At 39.9% G+C, this 20,068-nt stretch overlaps 1 protein-coding gene across 2 annotated transcripts in view; it reads right to left on the bottom strand.

Annotated features, from left to right (window-relative positions):
• The window catches only part of pik3r4 (phosphoinositide-3-kinase, regulatory subunit 4), a 79,492-nt gene that overhangs the window by 41,694 nt on the left and 17,730 nt on the right, over positions 1 to 20,068 (bottom strand). For both annotated transcript variants that reach the window (XM_080203397.1, XM_080203404.1), the window contains exons 4-9: positions 18,556 to 18,690; positions 18,218 to 18,439; positions 8,906 to 9,079; positions 7,135 to 7,280; positions 5,422 to 5,625; positions 1,386 to 1,587 (exon numbers count right to left, since the gene is read on the bottom strand). In XM_080203397.1, coding sequence (XP_080059523.1) covers positions 1,386 to 1,587; positions 5,422 to 5,625; positions 7,135 to 7,280; positions 8,906 to 9,079; positions 18,218 to 18,439; positions 18,556 to 18,690 — 1,083 coding nt within the window. The remainder of the gene's footprint in view (positions 1 to 1,385; positions 1,588 to 5,421; positions 5,626 to 7,134; positions 7,281 to 8,905; positions 9,080 to 18,217; positions 18,440 to 18,555; positions 18,691 to 20,068) is intronic.

The raw sequence follows: 20,068 nt of genomic DNA on the forward strand, positions 1-20,068 counted from the left end.
AGTGGATCAATTGAATCAGACCCGAAGTGAAATATCTCACGCTCACCATAGTCAAATTCCAAGTGCAAAGCTTATGATTCAAAAACTTTGGAGTTTCTGACCTGAATTATATTACTGAATTACTGAAGTCTAGTGGGCTAATAACTCAACTTTAAACTCTTCACGTGTTTAAATGCAAGATATCATACTTGTGTACAAATTATGGGCACATATGGCTAGGATTTGGTTTAATTTCATGATTAAAAGTTTTTGGGTTCTATTTACTTAAATAGCTTGCAGAGTTGTACTGTAGCTGGAAATAGTGAATTGCGTAAAATGATTAATTTCAAGGTTGCTTTGTCAGATTAGCTGACAATCTGCTTTAATTATTTGCTATAACTGTAGAATTAGGATTTTTTTGTCTTGTTTTCATGACCATGTTAAGAAATGGTTAGCCAAGGCTTTTTAAAATAAGGAGATGGAACAATATGACAAGAACAAAATATGTTGGCATATGTTGTTTTGTCAGAAATGCATCCTATCTGGGGAACTGTTCACCACAAGTATATTCAAGTTGCTCATCATCCTGAATGGAAATGGATCACTGTTCCTTTGCTGTCACTGTCAGAATCCTGGAACTACCTCCCTCCAATGGTTATATCTACATGGACTACAGCAGTTCAAGAGGGCAGCTCAATACCACCTTCTCAAGGACAATTAGGGACAGGCAATAAATTAACCAGCAATACCTAGATCCCAAGAGTGGATCTTAAAATGCCGTAACTAATGATAAAGTTTTGAATCAGAATCTTTATAGAATCAGACTATAAATAACACACTTTGTAGATCAAGATATAGAGAAAAGGCGGCTTGACTGGAAAAGAACAATTATAATGTTCTACTCAGAGAAAGCAAACGCAGACATATTGCTCATTTCTTCGTACATCTACTACTTAAAGATATTGCATGAAATCTGGTTTTGGTTACATACAATAATTGCAGAAATGTTTTAAGTCATAAGCCAGTGTCAAAAATCAAACTAGTTACAGATCACAAATCTCTCAATAAGGTATATGCTTGAAAAGTTTGTGGAACAGTTGGGCAACTCAGACAGCAACGTCTTGATTGTGTATTTAATTAGCTGTGCATGTGCTGACACTGGATGTTGCTGTCTTTTTTCTAATGATGGTAAGCATTGATAACATTACTGTTATTTTTAAAGCAAAATCCAACTACTTAACATCAGTACGATTTCAAATACTGCAATGCTTCTACAGATCATACTTCTTTAACTCAGAATTAAAACCCTGCACTGCTTTCAATTCTTTCGCACAAGACAATTATGCAATATCGTTTCATAATCCTATTATTCCCAATTAATAAACACAAGAAAAAAAGAGGTCTACCTCGTTTATCATCATTTTCTTGTTTTGTCTTGACAAGGTCAATGTGTCTTCCAGGAATTCCTAGAGCAGCCAGGTCAATCACACCACTCTGACTGCTGTCATTCATGTGGCTTTGGTCCACCACATTTGCTTTGGCCTTGTTTGACTTCAGCATGAAATCCTTCAGAGCTAATAACTTGTCTTCATCTGCTTCAGTCATCCCCTACATTGAGAAATGAGTCACATGATACATCAGTTAATAGAAACAGCTGAAGATTGCAAGATAGCCTTCAGGTAAAAGCAGGATTAGGGAATAATTAGACTAGGGAAAACAGATGCAATTCAATTTCAATTTAATATCATACATTCTGTCCTTACTTTAAGCAATACCATGATTTTATATTACTTGTTAATTTACAAAGATTACAACAATCTGGGAAGCAAAGTTGGTTGTGTTATCCTGAAACACAACTAAGGAGCTCATGCGCTACAATGCTACCATTAGTAGAAGGACAAAATAACAGTATAACAATTATGTAAATGGTTCCCATTTAATCATGTGGACACAAGGGCTTGTAATGGGAAAGGTTGACAGAAAAATATTTGCAGTTGAAAAATTTCTATTACAGAAAAAAGTTCTTAGTGTGTTAGATTGCAACAAAATTAAACTAAACTACATGCAATGTTAAAAATGTACCAACTTATTTTTAATACTGGTGATACTGGAGGGTTCAGTGGGCCAGTAACAATACTAAATCCATGTAGCTGAGAAAGAAAGTTTCATATAGTGGAAACATAGGAAATGCTCTGGAAATGAAAATGCCTCAACCACCCTACCCTTGTAAAACATGCAATTAGCTTCTTCACTAATTCTTGAATTAGTAACCTTGTACCCCCTCTTATGTGAATTTATCCAGTTCATAGTTTTTTGTTCCACACAGTTAATTAACTGGTCAACTGCCTGATGAGAAGCTGTTTAGAATTTTAGACAGATAAATTACAGTAAATTCTGCCAAATACTTCATCCCTTTGCTCTTCTCCAGGAATAATCAATTCGAAGAAGTTTGGCTCTTTCCTCTGATCGCATTTCCATTTGTCTCTTCTGTCTTTTTCACCTTCATTGCTTTCTATTTTTTTCCCTCACATATTGATCGGATACCAACCAAAATTTACTTTCACAGCCGCATCATCTTACTTAGTAACTGCTCCAACTAATTCTACACAGATCCCAACTGAAATTTCAATCTCTATGTTTGGGATTCATCAACCATTAGAAATGTTTCCTAGAGAGTCAGCATTCCTCAAAATGCTGTTCTCACTGAGTCCCGAGATCCAGACTCAGTGTGATTCAATTACATATGCACACTATCTCAAAGTGTCAGGTCCACTGTGTCATTTCATCCTTCATTTTATATAGTTCTTTTTCAAAAACTTTAATTTTTTTCTGTGTGTGCAGGGTATTAAGCTTCAAAACCTCAAGGGTACCAACGACCCAGCTGTTGTACTGGAGAATTTCTTGTTTCCCTGAATCGTGATAACTAAATTTAACAAAATTTGCTTTTCTAAAAATCAACTAGTTTTTATAATCACAAGTCTGCAAGCAGTATATGGCCAAATCTTGAACACAGAGAGCAGTCCATACTAACTGCTGATTCTATCCCAAGACTGTGCCTACTACAAGGATCAATTCAATAATTATACATTTTCTTATCAGCTTACATGATTTTAGTAATATAAGCAGTGGTACATTGAACAAAACGAATTCTGTGACTCCCTCATCCCCGACCTTGGTTCTGTGACTCCTTTATGCCTTGTTTTCTGTAATAAACAAATTCTGTGACTCCCTCCTCCCCGACTTTATCTAATGTCTCGTATATTATCTCACGGTATATGGAATCAACCTTATCAAAACAGACTGAGGCCAAGCATTTGGCCTTCTCTGGTTTTTGTTCCGTGTCAGTCAGTTTTACAGGGATCTGGCATTTTGAAATGGCTTGGTCTGCTGTCCTCAGTTCATACGAAATACTTAACCATTTTTCCCATCATGCCACTGCTTCATTCGTACACTATCACACAGTGGATCACGTCTCACAAATTTGATTGAATTTTTTGAAGGGGTAACAAATAAGGTAGATGAGGGCAGTGCAGCTGATGTTGTCTACATGGACTTTAGCAAGGCCTTTGACAAGATACTGCATGGTGGATAGTTGCACAAAGTTAAATCTCACAGGATTGAGGGTGAGGTAGCTAAACGGATACAAAATTGGCTTGATGACAGAAGCCCCGAAAGTGGTTGTAGATGGTTGTTTTTCAAACTGGAGACCTGTGACCAATGGTGTACCTCAGGGATCGGTGCTGGGTCCACTGTTATTTATCATTTATCTGTTGTTCGTCCATCATCATCGATGAGGACTTCGACACCATTAGTCATTTTGAGGCTGGTTGCGGTATGTCCAAAGATGGCTGATCAGGCCAATTCGGGCACGGAATGTCCTGGCACATATTGGACAGACTTGTGTAGACACTGTAGTTGTTGCGCTGGCGGCTCTGGACTTGCGCAGCTTGCACGTAAGTTGTGCTTCAGCAATACACCTTGCTTCGTAAGCTTGACAGCCTTTGTGGATGAGGCAACGCCAGGTAGGGTGGTTTTGTGCCAGCATTTCCCAGGTGGTCGCGTCTATGTCAAGCGACTTCAGGGAGACCTCGAGTGCGTCTTTGAAACATTTCTTCTGCCGTCCATGAGAGCACCTTCCAGCAGACAGTTCCCCAAAAAGGAGCTGCTTGGGTATGCGCTCGTCTGGCATATGGATGACATGACCTGCTCATCTGGTCTGAGCTCTCATCAGCGTGTGCACTGATGGTAGACTTGCTCTAGAGAGAACTTCAGCGTCTGGTACTTTGCCTTGCCATCTGATGCATAATATTCTGTGAAGACAAGTCGTGTGGAAATAATTGAGCTGTCTTGCATGCCTTCAATACACAGTCACGTTTCACAGGCATACAGGAGGGTAGTGAGTACCATTGTCCTGTAGACTTCAGTTTTGTTGCTGAGCTGATTCCTCAATGTTCCCATACAGTGGAGCACAGTCTACCGAAAGCAGAACTTGCTTTGCTATTGTGCAGTTAACTTCTGTATCAATAGTCACTGCTTAGGACAGGGTGCTGCCAAGATAAGTGAACTGGTCCACTGCCTGGAGTTTCTGCCCTTTGATTGTGATTATGGGTTCTGTGCACGGTGCATGAAGAGCAGGCTGGTGCATGACTTGGTTTTTTTTCCCAAGTCCTCAAGTATCACAACATCGCCCTCCCCCTTCTGTAACACATTTCCGTGCAAGTACAAGAGATGCAATCCTCCTCTCTAATTTCCTTCTCATCACCCGTGGCCCAAAGTAAAACAACTTTCTTACCTCTCAATTTGAGTATGGCCGAAAAAAAACTTTGAAGTTTTTCCTCTATACAACAGAAACAAGAATACCAAATTTCAAAGGGAACAAGTTATACTGCATGAGAAAAGCATGCTGATTGATGGTTATTTCGAATTTAAAATGTTTTATTTTAATCAAAAGCTAGATGGATAATCATTCCTTGATACAGGAACCAGGGTTCAACTGCCGAATATTCGGCAGCCTTTTCTCGAAGTATAAATTTTTGTTCCCTTTAAATATGGTATTCTTGCATCTGATCTGAAAACTGTCAGACCAAAAGCATCAACATCATGTCAGCTTTTTGCAGCAATACTCAAGTTACTACTAACAGGCAAATGTATTTCTTTCAATTTAACACACTATTTTCACTGCTCATGGGATCACAGAACTGTTACAGCACAGGAGATAGCCGTTCAGCCCATCATGTCTGCTGCACGGGACACAGGACCCAGGTTGTTGAGGCATCTAGGTCTAATAGTTAAATAACATAACAAGTCAGTCTCTTAACTATTAGACCTAGATGCCTCAACAACAAACAACTGCAACTTTTATCCTCGGTAACTTCATCCAAACGAACAATGCAATTGGAGATTATATATTATTTAAAAAAAAACACATTTGTTAAGTATTACCTGAGAAAGAAGTTTCTTTAACAACTGTGCAATAATTGGGTCCTCTGGGAGCAGACATTCCAGCAAATGTCCTTTGCGTATCTTCTGACGCAAGTCCAAGTGCCTGTACAAGTTCATTATGTCCTTTGATCGCAACACATAATCAAATATAGAACGGTTGACAGGCTCTTTGAGCACACTCAACAGCACAATTTCTTTATCGATCTGTAAAAATTCCAAAAACAAGCTGCTTGAAATACAAATACAACTGAACTAAAAACATTTCTACAAATTGAATCAGACTTTGCCTAGCAACATTTCTAAACAAAAAATTGATCCTCAGCAAATTAACTAGAGCATCAGAACAATTCAAGATGATGCTGTGCTAAGATAGGAATTTGAATCAGCTTTTCCTTCCCTTATTTATGTCACTAAATGGTCTAAGTCGTGGTGTTAATCGATGTTCTATTTTTCGGCTCAGCCAATGTTTGTTTTCAAATAGCCCACAGAAGCACTTAAGAACAAAACAATTCACGTTAATAACCGATTTCTTTTCGGAGGAAATTACAGATCCAGTCATGAATTTTAAAGCCTCAATCTGTATTCCTTTTATTGCACTGTTACATTTATTACCAAAAAAAGTTAAATATTCATTAACAAGCGAAGAGGACACTCAGTAGATAACTCAACAATATTACAACTATACAACTCTTCCTCGAGGTTTTTCTCTGGTTGATTCTCTACAAGTACAAAGCTGAAATGAACTTCCAGCTCATGGAAGTAGTTTCAGGTTAATCCACATCCAACAAGTTCTGAAAGCTCAGTTTCATTTTGACAGCTGAGATAAATTTCATCACAGTACAGACAATAACATTCTAAAACAAAAATCATAATATTCTTTTTCTAAAAAGTCAATGTGACCTATTTTCCTTAAAAAAAAACAGATCTTCTTCAAAAACTAATCAGTTCTGCTTTGGGTCATATCCCATTTGTGTAGCAAGTTCTACTAAAATCTGTCCTTCAGTCTTGAGACATATTGTTTATAGACAACAAATTAACAAAAGAAAAAGAGTTTACCACGACTCACCTTCAAAGACGGAGGTAACAAACCAAATAATTCAACTGACTTTCCACTTAACATTTCAACAATCATTCAGGTGAAACAATACAAATGTATAGGATGCATACAAATATGGTCAAGTAAAAAATATAGAAGTTGTTTTAGAAACTTTGAAGTGTGGTTTACTGTAATTGGAGTTTCAAAAACATTTAGTCTATAAACAAAACTATGACAAGAAACCTAATCTATTCCACGAAGCAATTCGGCATTTGTGAATGAACCAGCGTGACTTCAAAGTCTTTCAATTTAATATCATGGCACTTTAATTCAATCATGATCAAGAAAACAGACAGGCAACTTATTCCCAGGCATTTACAACTAATTATGCCTAGTCAGTAGGAATTCAAGGCAGACAAAACAATTTCCAGCTGTTGAAAACCCAGGCCTGGACTGTTCTCAGTACTTCATATTTTGTAATAAGCCCCATCATTGTGAGCTCAATCTAATGATGCTGTAACATTAATCTCATTTGGCTAACATAGTTAATTAATTAAAATTTCCAAATTATATTGTATGAAATTAAATGCAGAGAAGAATTTAAAAAATGCTGGCATTTGTTACAAAACAAGCCACTGCAATAAATTATGGAGCAAACCAAATTATTTTTATTGTACCTGTATTATTGGTTGTGAGATGAATGGACTTAGATATGGCATCAGTTTACAGTAAACATCAGCAATATTCAGATGTTGTGCTACCACTGTTATGAATCCTACAGCTCCATAACGTATCCAGAGATTTGGATGGCACAAAAAAGGTGCTAATGTAAACAAAAAGAGCATGTTAAAAAAAACATTGAGATAATAAAAACTACAGAGAAACACAGCCAAATAGTATCTTCAAGCAATTTAACAAAATTCATTCAAATATAGATTGATAAATGTCAGGGGTGTACAGCAGAAAATTTACTTAAGAGCTGTAGAAGTCCACTTTCAGACTTATGATCCTTCGAAGAAAAGCACAACTGTACCCTGGAAACTAATTCTCCAATAGGGATGAGCAATAAATGCTGGCCTAGCCAGTGACACTCACATGCCATAAATGAATTTTCAAGAATGTACTTTAACAGCAGTCAAAGCACACTGAGCGCAGAAAGCAGAAGCAAATCGCTTATTGTGACAATGCTGAAGTCAGGCTACCCAAAGGGACTATTTTTTCATGTAATGCCTGAAAAAAATACTGTCCTGTGATCTGCACCTCCTTAATGCAGGTTTAGTATTACTAAGGTTTGGTGAAGTGTTGCCTTTTCTTGTTTTTATTTGTCCTAGGAAGAGAAGCTACAGTAATCACTACCATCTACTTTTCCCTTACAGTAAACCTTTCACTTTATAGGCATGTCAGAAACAGAACTAGGCTTACTGAAAATAAGTGAAGCTGCAACACACCTGCACACTAAATCACAGAAACAGCATGTTACAGAGCTAAGCGATCCCATGACCAAAGCACAAGATCAAAGTTGGGCAATCCTGCCACATCCAGTTATGAAAATTCATGGACAATTAAATAATGGGAGGAGCATTCCATTCTCAATGACGGCAAAGCTCAACACGTGCATTATAAAAGGCGTCTGCAACTGTCTCAGTATAAGCACTGCTGTCTCACAGTGCTGGAGGTCACTGTGCAGAGTTCGCACATTCTCTCCATGTCTCTGTGGGTTTCCTCCCATAGTCGAAAAATGTGCTGGTTAGGTGCGTTGGCCATACTAAATTCTTCTTCAGTGTATGCGAACAGGCGCCGGAGTGTGGCGACTAGGGGATTTTCACAGTAGCTTCACTGCAGTGTTAATGTAAGCCTACTTGTGACACTAAATAAACTATAAACCTCGTAAGTTCAAATACCATCATGGTAAGTAGTGAAAAAGAGTTTTCTAAATCGGATCAATTATGGACTAGTACCAGAAAATTACCACTGAGCCTTCATGCTGTCCATAACCTATGGGTTGTTAGTCCAGTACTATAACACTAGGTTACTATGATACCTAATGTCTCTCAGATCTTTCAAGATTGCCCAAGAGATTCAAAAAGCTAATTTTCCCAGTTCCTCCTGAAGTTAGCTACAATTTCCCACTTCAATAATAATAAATTTGGAATAGGGGTCAGTAGTGCAATTGCACTGAAGTCAGATGGTTTTTTTCATGTTCTCTCTATGCATGCTCAAATGAACCATTTGTCTCTTTAGAAATTATGTGTTTCTTTATGCCCAATCAGAAAGCAGGCACACTCATAGCTGTGCAGTATGTTTGAACAGCCTTATGTCTGGACTCAATGTGTAATCACTTGGTGAAGGTTGTACTGGGTGATCACTGGTCATGTAAATTGCGTGTTTCAGTGTAAAAAATCTTTATTTCTGAAAAAATGAAAACCTTTTTGCAACAATAAATCTCACCAATGTCACTGGCAAACTCATCGATGTGAGGTTTTTGCAGAAGTCCCAACTGACACATGCAGGTCAGGGCATTGAGTGCTTTGTATATCACAAACTCCTCGGCATCACTGAGTCCTTGCTGAAGAAGAGGTTTAAGGATTGATGAGCTCTGCCATCCAACATAAGCTGCCACACCTGAAAACATAACACAGGCTATAATTAAAGAGCATCTTCAATCCTCTGAACAAAATCTTGGAAAGATTAAACTCAATGGGGTGCAATTTTCCTAATAAAGGGGTCTCAAAGGGGTTGCTTGGATCTATTTATTGTTAGTTTGGCACACCAAGTTTTCTTTTTCAATCAGAAGCATCCAAAGTCAAAATTAGACAATTCTGCAATTTACATCTTTAAAACTATGTAACCAAGAGGCTGCTACAGAACCGCAGGCACAGGCATTTTATAAGCGGAATATTCTTCTGCCACACATTGTTCCCTATGGAAGGCAGTCAGAACTGATCCCAACTTGCCTAAGAACAATGTATGAATTTAAATTCCAAACCAAGTTTGATTTGCCCCACAGTGTCCCACTTACTGGAAGCATTTTCTCATTTGGTTTCAGATTTCAGTATCTGCATTAATTTGCTTTTAAACTGGAAGGCGAATGTCCTTTAGCACCAAAGATCTAAAGTAGCATATACTATGTGCTTGAGGGTGCAGTAGAGAATCCCTGCGGATACCTATCATATTACAGATACGCAAACAATATTTAAGGTTGAAGAAGCACACTTGAAATTGGAGTACAAATTAAACCTTTAACAGTTTTGCTTAGAGAAAGAAACTGTTTAATTCCAGACATTGTAAAACAGATTAATTTTACCAAGGAAATTAAAAGAATGATGCATTCAGTTTGTCATTTCTTGGTATACTCATTGTACATTACTGACTTGATGAGAATCAAAGGACCATACACGAGTTTTAGCACGTGATGCTGGCTGTTGAAATCTACTGCAGTAAAATAATATCACTCAATGGCACAAAAATAAAATCAACAATCTCTAAACTTAAAGGTTTGAGACATCTTTTGATCAGCACCTTACACTATTAGGTAAAGAGGAACTAAAAACAAGAACAAATTTTCTTACCTACACTGACTTATTTGTGAAGTAAATAATTTCTACAGTAAGTAATTTCTACAATAATCTGTCATAAATATTAAATTATTTTGCATTTCCAACAAGCAGTAATTTTATTTTGATTTGCTGTCAATATAGATTTAAGTTTAAGTGGACCACATTTCAACTTCTGTTTGCACTTTTAAAACTGTATGAAAATAATCTCTTTTAAAAAGAGATCAGGTGGTAGCTCATGCGAGATTAGTCCAGCTCTGAAAGTTAATGGGGATAATTCTCCCAACTCGCACGGCGGCCAGGAGAAGCGCGCGGGAAGCTGATTCACAGGGTTCTCGCGAGCATTTATGCCCCACTACTGTCTCCCAGCGTCAGATTTCTGGCTGATCTGCTCTATGCTGGAAATCAACAGGACGATGAGGCTAGCATTTAAATTATAATTTAAGTATCATTTAAATGCTATTAGCAGGCCTGGGACTGAATTCTCCAAGCCTGCTAGCCTCTCCAACCCGCAAGGGGTGGGGGGGGGGAGAGGCATTTGGTCACACCCAAGGAGTCCAGCGGTGGCAGGGTGGTGCCCTCTGGGCACCCTGGCAATGCCCAAGGGGCAAAGTGTCTATGCCTGGGGCACCTTGGCACTGCCCAGCAGGCATTGGACAGTGCTAAGGGGCAGGGCCATCGGTGGAGGTCCTGCTGCCACTCTCCCATTGGGATTGATGGGGCAGAAGGAAAGCCCGTGACCAGGACAGGCTAGGGGGTGGGGTGGTCTGGTCTGCTTGCAGAAGTGTCTGCGCTGCAGGGGAGAGGGGGGGGGTATTGAGGGGGTGATAGGCACTGACTGGAGATCGGGGCGGTCTGAAATGGATGAGGGCTCAGTGGTTGAGCTGGTCAGCTAATGGGAGGCTGACAGGATGCTAAAATCCGAACTAGGTGGAAATAGGCCCCGCCCACCAAAATCTAATGATATTCACGCTGGTGGGCTGTGCATTGCACAGAGCGTAGGGGATTCAATCTGAACTCCCACTGGAAAAAAAACCAGCGTGAATTATTCCTGTTTTCCCACAAATTTTTCACTTAGAATTTCATTGGAAGGATTCCACCCAACATGTTCATGTTGTTGAAATATGGGTCTTATTCACCACCTTGTGGTCAACTTCAGCAAAGCATCTTAGTTGCTTGAGAATTAACCTACAAAGAGCAGCAAATACCCTAAAACAGTAATTGCTTTTCTGAAATAAATTACATGCAGCAGTCTAAATTTTAGCATTTTAAATTTTCTTTATGAACCATCTGTAAATAGAACCCCTTCATTCCTGACAGATAGTGCTAGCTACCCAAATTGAAATTGTCATTGCAAGGCATTAGATACAAAAAAAATGCTCAAATCAGATAAGCTTTCTGTTTTAAAATGTGGAAATTCGATTCAGTAATGATTCAAAACAGACTATGGGCACAAAAAGGTATATTTCTGTGGTATTACAGGTTTACTGGCATCAATAAATTGCAATTGTGTTTTTTGCCAAAAATGGTTGAACTAAATTGGAAATGTCAACATGCACCATTTAAGAATTTTGAAAAGATACGCAGCAAACAAAACAGGATCGATTTAGATATATGCATGATATTCATGCTGGTGGCTCTGCATTGTACAGAGTGTGGGAGATTCTAGTCTGAACTCCCACTGAAAAAAACCAGCATGAATTACTCCAGGCACGTGTAAAATTCAGGAAAATGTACAATGGTAGTGAGCTTTAAAGAAGGAAAATGCAGAAGTACACATTGTACAGGGTCAACATGCCAACTGAACCACAGTTTTTGGAAGAATGTGACTGAAGAGATTGGAAAAACCTCATACTAGCTGTCATAAACTAAATACAGCAATGGCAGGTGGTTCTTTTCTACAAATAGTAGATGCATTGGTCATCTTTCAAAATTCTATAGTTCCTGCAGGAAGGTGGCAAATGTAACCTCACTATTTAAGTAGGAGGGAGAGAGAAAGTACAAAACTGGATAAACTGAAATTTATCACAGGGAAGATGCTCGAAACCATATTAAAGAACGACGACAAAGTGCACAGAAGGGTGTGTTGTCTGCCTGGTGCTCGGGTCTGGGATGTCGCATCTGGGCTGCAGAGGAACCTGGAGTGGGAGGGTGCGAATCCGGTCGTTGTGGTACATGTGGGTGCCAACAACGTAGGCAAAATGCGAACTGAGGATCTGGGGAGGGAGTATGAGAAGCTGGGAATGGAATTAAAGAGTAGAACCGACAAGGTAGTTATCTCTGGGCTACTGCCTGAACCGAGTGCAGACGGGCGTAGGGTAGATAGGATTAAGGAAGTGAATGGATGGCTCAGGGATTGGTGTGGGAGGAATGGGTTTGAATTTATGGGGCATTGGCATCAGTATTGGGGTAGGTGGGACCTGTTCGGGCGGGATGGGGTGGGTCTGAACCGTGCTGGGACCAGAGTGCTGGCGAATAGAGTAAAATGGACTGTAGACAGGGCTTTAAACTAATTGGGGGGGGAGGGTGCGAGGGTAGGTGACATTACGGGGTCTAAAGTTGAGGAGAGGGTACAAGTAAGGGAAGAGGCCGAAGATGTCCCAATAAGAGAGGGAGTAGGGGGCGTGAGTATGGTTGGTGGCGTTACGGCAAATAGGGTCCAGGTGAAGGCTGGGATGAAGGCAGTTTACCTGAATGCACGAAGCATTCGGAATAAAGTGGATGAGCTGGTGGCGCAGATCGGCACAAATGGATATGATCTGGTGGCCATTACAGAGACGTGGCTGCAAGGTGACAGGGACTGGGAGCTGAATGTCCAGGGGTATCAAGTGTTTAAGAAGGATAGGCAGGAGGGAAAAGGGGGGGGGGGTGTAGCTCTACTGATTAAGGATAGCATCAGGGTGGTAGCAAGGGATGATATTGGAGCCAAGGAGCAGAAAGCAGAATCGTTGTGGGTAGAGATTAGGAACAGCAAAGGGAGGAGGACGCTGGTGGGTGTCGTCTATAGGCCCCCGAATAATGATCTGGAGGTGGGGCGGGCTGTTAACACGCAAATAAGTGCAGCGTGCAGGAATGGGACGGCCGTAGTTATGGGAGATTTCAATCTACATATAGATTGGTCGACCCATGTTGGACGCGGTGGGCTCGAGGAGGAGTTCTTGGAATGCTGCCGGGATAATTTCCTTGAACAGTGTGTGTTGGAGCTGACGAGGGAGCGAGCTATCTTGGATCTGCTGTTATGTAATGAGGCGGGTAGAATTAGGGACCTTGCGGTGAAGGAACTCTTGGGGAGAGTGATCATTGTATGGTGGAGTTTCTGGTGCAGATGGAGGAGGAGTAAGTGGGTTTCTGGACGCGCGTCCTTTGTTTGAACAGAGGGGAGTACGGTAGGATGAGAGAAGAATTGGCGAATGTGGACTGGGGGAGCGCGTTGGAAGGTAGGTCTGCTGAGGAGCAGTGGAGGATCTTTAAGGAGATCTTTCTTGGTGCTCAGCAGAAATTTATTCCGATGGTCAAAAAGGACAGTAGGAGGAGAGGTAATAAGCCGTGGATAACGAAGGAGGTGAAGGAAAGTGTTAAATTAAAAGCAGAGGCGTTTAGAGTAGCTAAGAGTAGTGGGCGAGAAGAGGATTGGGAGAGGTTTAAATGTCAACAAAAATTGACAAAGATGATAAAGAAGGGTAGGAGAAACTATGAAGCTGGGCTTGCGCTTAATATAAAAAAGGACAGCAAGAGTTTTTATAAATATATAAAAAGGAAGAGGCTGGCTAGGGTGAACGTTGGTCCCTTAGAGGATGAGAAGGGGGACTTAGTGGTAGGGGATGGGGATATGGCTGAGGTCCTGAATAACTTTTTTGTTTCTGTCTTCACGGAGGAGGGCGTGAATAATTTGCCGGGTGTTAGGGATGGAAAGGTGGTAGGACTGGAGGGTCTTAATGACATTACTGTTACTAGAGAGGAGGTGCTCGACAGACTGGAGGGACTGATTGTGGACAAGTCGCCAGGATCAGATGGAATGCATCCGAAGGTTCTGAAAGAAATGGCGGAGGTGATAGTGGATGCCTTGGTGGTTATTTTCCAGACGTCGCTGGATTCCGGGGACGTGCCGGAAGATTGGAAAGCGGCTAATGTTACGCCGTTGTTTAAGAAGGGTGCCAGGCAAAAGGCAGGGAATTATAGGCCAGTTAGTTTAACGTCTGTTGTAGGTAAAATGTTAGAATCCGTCATCAAGGAGGAAATAGCGAGGCATCTTGAGAGGAATTGCTTGATAGAGCAGACGCAGCACGGTTTCGTTAAAGGGAAGTCGTGTCTGACAAATTTACTGGAGTTCTATGAGGATGTGTCTAGGGCGGTGGATAGAGGAGAGCCGGTGGATGTGGTCTTTCTGGATTTTCAGAAGGCGTTTGACAAGGTACCTCACAGGAGGTTATTGCAGAAGGTCAGGGGACATGGAGTTGGGGGTAGGGTGTTAGCGTGGATAGAGGATTGGTTGTCAAATAGGAGGCAGAGAGTGGGGGTCAATGGGTGCTATTCGGATTGGCGGATGGTGACTAGTGGAGTGCCTCAGGGGTCAGTGCTGGGGCCTCAGCTATCTACCATTTATATAGATGATCGCGAGGGGGATTGAATATAAAAGTAGGGAGGTCTTGCTGCGGCTGTATAGGGCGTTGGTGAGGCCGCAGCTGGAGTACTGTGTGCAGTTTTGGGCATCGTACTTACGCAAGGATATTTTGGCCTTGGAGGGAGTGCAGAGGAGGTTTACTAGGCTGATGCCGGAGTTGAGGGGATTGAGCTATGAGGAGAGGCTGAATAGATTAGGCTTGTACTCGTTAGAGTTTAGAAGAATGAGGGGAGATCTCATTGAGACGTATAAGATGATGAATGGGATGGATAGGATAGAGGTGGAGAGACTCTTCCCGCTCAGAAAGGATAGTAGGACTAGGGGGCATAGCCTCAAGATAAAGGGGGGGCGGTTTAGAACAGAGTTGAGGAGGAACTTCTTCACTCAAAGGGTGGTGAATCTCTGGAATTCTCTGCCCGTTGAAGTGGTGGAGGCTACCTTGCTAAATATTTTTAAGACGCGGGTTGATGGGTTTTTGATAAGAGAGGGGATTAAGGGTTATGGGGAGAGGGCGGGAATGTGGAACTGAGCCACGACAGATCAGCCATGATCTTATTGAATGGCGGGGCAGGTTCGAAGGGCTAGATGGCCTACTCCTGCTCCTATTTCTTATGTTCTTATGTAAAATAATAGAAGGTTGGACAAAGTCAACATGGAGTTATGAAAGGATAAATCATGTTTAACAAACCTGTTGGGAGTTTTTCCTGAGGACAACCAGCAGAATAGACAAACGGAACCAGTGGATGTGGTATATTTAGATTTTCACAAAGGTTTCGATAAGATCCCATCAAGCAGTTAATAATCACAATTAAAGCATTTGGGATTGGGGATTATATACTGGCAAGGAGTGAGAATTGGTTAACAGACAGAAAACAATAGGGATAAATGGGTCACTTTCAAGTTGGCAGGCTGTGATTAGTGGGATCAGTGCAAGGTCCCCAATTCTTATTCTCAATCTATATCAATGATTCAGATGTGAGGATTAACTAATAATTTCTAAATTTTGCAAATACAATACTAGTTGGAAGTCTGACTTATGAGGAGGATACAAAGATGCTTCAAGGGTAGTTACACAGGATGAGCATGTGGCAGATGAAATACAATGTTGCGAAATGTGAGGCTATCCAATTTGATAGGAAAAACAGAACTACAAAATATTCCTTTAAAGGGGAGGGGCTGGAAGTGTTGGACGTCAAAGGGACTTGGATGCTCTTGTTCATTGAAAGCTAACGTGCAAGTATAGCAAGCAAGAAAGAATGGAGTGGTATCTTGGCCTTTATTACAAGAGAATTTGAGTATTGGAATAAAGATGTTATGATCTTGCACATCTCTACTGAATCTCCCTTAATCTCCTTCGTTCCAAAGGGAACAATCCCAGCTTCTCGAACCTAATCTTGTAACAGAAATCTCTCATCCCTGCAGTCGTTCTGGTAAACCTCTTCTGCGCCCTCACCAAGAACCCTCAGTGACCGGCATTGCCACAATATTCCTGTGGTCTAATTGGAGCTTTATAAAAGTTCAGCCTAATTTCCTCCCTTTTTGTATTCAATACCTCTATTTAAGACCAGCAAGATCAAAAGCTATTTCTAAACTGCTCCCTCAAAGATCTACGCACAAAGTTTTCTTACAATTCACATCGACAACATTAAGTGAATTCCATTTAGTAATATTCCGTTACTTCATCAAGAAAGTCAATTAGATTAACCAAGTATTATCTTTTACAAATCTGTGCTGGCTCTCTAATTAAGTCAAACTTATCCGACTGCCTGCTGATATTTTCCCTGATTATTGTTTATAAAACTTTATCCACCACCATGTTAAATGATTAGTCCTATAGTTACTGGGAACATCATTACACTCCTTCTTGAATAAGGGTCACATATTTGTGACTTTTCAATCTGGCATTTCGTCCATATCCAAGGAAGATTATGCACCATCTCCACTTCCATTTTTTTAATATCCTGGGATACAAGCCACGCTGTCCAGGTGTCTTATCCAATCTTAAGCATAGCCAGCCATTTCAGTAAATCCTCCCAATTTTCAATCCATCTGTTACCTCTATCATCTCACCTCTACCAATATGTTGGCAGCATCATTTTCCTTAGTAAACAGATAGAAATTATTAATTTAAATATTCTGGTTTCAGCCTGTGCTTCTATTCATATATCATCCTTTATTTGTCCTAAAGAGCATCCACCCCACCTTATTCACAAGCAATAGAAGATCACCGAGTTCCATTTTATGTTGGCTGCCATTCCATTATCATTAACTCTATTAGTCCGATTTCCCTTCTCATTTCTCCTCTCAACATATTTATTTGGCCTGGTTCTCAATTGAGAAATTCACCCAACATTTCATCACGTGCACACTTTTTGTGCTTTTTTTTTTAAATAACACTGGCTCCGGTTTCCCTGCCTTTCCCTCTTTTTTAAAAACATACTTGGCCAATACCAGAAATATTTCCACTTTAAAGATTGCCAACGACCTGTTGCAGTTTTTCCTGTCATTTTTTGGTTCCATTTTTAATACGGTTAGATTGCCTCTCATCCCATAACGTTAGCACTCTTCCAATTAGGATGTTCCATTTTTAAATGGCTCCTTACACTTCTCCATTATAAATCCAAAATTTGTAATACAATTATCATCCTTATCCAACTGTTCTCCTACACCCATGTGGTCCACTCTGTCCACCTCAGTTCCAGCATCAGTTAAGGGAGAGGAAACCAGGCATAGGAATCGCAAGCAACCAATCTCAGCTCCCCATCCATGATAAAGGCTACCATTTGAGGAAAGAATGCACAGCTGTAGCATTTGAAGAGGCACAGAAAGTAGAACCCAGAGGAGCTGCAAATCACCTTTAGCAAAATGACCAACGGCAGCATTCTGCTGAATGTATTTTTTCTGCTCTTGCAAGTTTGAGCAGAGCAGTTACAGTCATTATAAGCAATAAAGCAGCCTCAAACTGGACATGATCAGTAAAATTTTAAATCATGGGAAAGGGCAACCATGATTGAGTGAATTTGGAGAATGATATCTGGAATACGGGAAAAGGTCAAAAAAGCTTCTCCTGGTGTCAGGTGAATTCCTCAATTGAGAATGAAGCCAAATAAATATGTTGAGAGGACAAATGAGAAAGGAAATTAGCTAGGATTGATTATTTGTTTGACTTAAACATTACAAACAGAACAGTAAAATGCAGAGGGGATTCTTAACATTTCAGGCATCTATTATTAACTCCACTGACAGTATGCTGTGCTTTGCATAAGTATCTCAGGAATTTAAAGGACATTTTTCAGAATACAATTACTCTATACGTCAAGAATTCAATATCAATATCACAAAATTAACAAAATTATTGAATCTAAATATTATAGAAAATTGTTACTTTTCTTTTTAGAAAGGGCCAGTAATAAATTGTTTCCCATTTATTAAAAGTAACTTGATATTTTGTTTTGTTATATACATAAATAAATACAAAAAAGGAAGTTTCTATCACCTTTCAACTGATATACATTATTCTAATTCTACAGCATTATTCTGATTGGGTGTGCAGCCTCATACTGCCACAACAGGTATTATACTTACCAACAATACTATCAAAGAAAGCACCTCGAAGGTGCCAATCATTTTTATCATTCAAAAAGGTGATCATATGCGACAAGAGAACATCATTCGCTTTCTGACGTCCAAAGAACACACAAAGCCGTGTTATACCATTCTCCATTAAAGTCTGTTTAACTATATTTTCTGGGTCACTCAACAGCGTCACCACTTTTTGCTGAACCATCTCATGAAGAGCTTGCAATTCTATAAACATAGGATTCAGTATTAGCATTCAACTGGAGGCTTTAAGAAATTAGCCAGATGTTTCAACAATTGTGTCTCAAGTTGCACAGAGAAAAGTTTTAATGCAAAAGGATTACCTGAGTCATAATTTTCATTGGAGTGCAACATTTCCTCTATTTCTTCACCATTTAGCTCACTTTCTACATTCAAATTATTTAATTGGACTATTTCTAAAAAGCGGAGAGCAGTCTCAGCCAAAAGTGCTATGTTTTCTGTTCAAACACAATAATATGAATTAGTGAAAGACAGTTCAGCAAGCAAATTTTACTTAAACAGATGCTCTGTTTCCTGTACTATTACAGTTAGAGTTTTGCCCATTTGGAACAAATACTATAAATGATAAAATTCAAATAGCAGACTACTGAGGATTAACACTGCACTAAGGGAAAATTGAAAATAATGAACAGTGTTGAACATGTATTTGAATTCAGTACACCGCTTTCTTGATTAATAAAAGTTTAAAACTAAATAATCCTCACTTATTTTGGGATCAGTGATATACCTCGATAAGAAGTCCCAACAGTTTCATTCATATACCATAGTTTAATCCTCCAGTGCTTGGTGCACCTTATTTCAACGTCAAGATTTAGGCCTTGATATTAGCATGATAGTGAAAAATGCAGGCAACCTGCTGCGATATGGTGAACCTGATAAAGTCAGCAAAGTGGAACTATGCCCAATTTTAATGGCAGGACCTTATTTAGTTCTACATTGATGTCTGCTTGATGTGCAGCCAGATTGGCTGCCTGACCAGTGGGCAGGAGTTTAAATGTAGCAGGAGGCCAAAGCCAAGGACTCTATATTGGGGAAATAGGTTTAAGGAGATTGAGGATTGGGGTTGAGAGACAATAGTACTGGGTAACAATAAGAGTAATGGTAGCCAGAGTGCAACACAAAGGGACAGAGCACACAAACATAAGAATGAACAATAAATAAGGTCAGAGTAGGGAAAAAAAAACTACAAATTAACAGAGATGGGAGGAGGGATTCAGGTGAAGGGAGATTTAGAAATGCAAAGATAAAGATTGAGGCAACAGAAAAGGGCAATGTGCGCAATGACAAAATAAGTGGGACAGGAAGGGATAGAGAGTTTAACAGCAATAGCATACCAGAAAAGGTGATCAACAGTAATTTAAAAATAAAGTTGAAGTCCCTTAATCTGAATGTGCACTGTCCGCAGTAATGCAAGATGTACTAATGGCGTAAGTAGAGATAAGATGAACTAATGGCACAAATAGAGATAAAACTGTTTCAGTCTAATTACCATGATAGAGACACAGTTACAAGGTAACAAAGATTGGGAAATAAATATGCCAGAGAAAACAATATATTGAAAAGACAAGTAGGCAGGAGGGAAAGATAGCCCTAATTGAATGTAACACAAGGACATTAGTTAAAAAAGAATCTTGGTTCAGAAAATCAGAAACTACAGGCTCTGCTGAAAAGAGACACATGTTGCTGAAGCTTTTCATCTTGCACTAATACCAAATTTCAGATGATCACAACAAATTTTACTGCAGGAGAAGAGGTTGCTGATTAGTTGGCAAGTCCATTCTGATTGTTTTCTTCAAAGCAACGCATTGACCAATA

The sequence above is a fragment of the Carcharhinus amblyrhynchos genome, chromosome 2, assembly GCF_965287045.1.
Source record: "Carcharhinus amblyrhynchos chromosome 2, sCarAmb.v2.hapA, whole genome shotgun sequence".
NCBI classification, from domain to species: domain Eukaryota; kingdom Metazoa; phylum Chordata; class Chondrichthyes; order Carcharhiniformes; family Carcharhinidae; genus Carcharhinus; species Carcharhinus amblyrhynchos.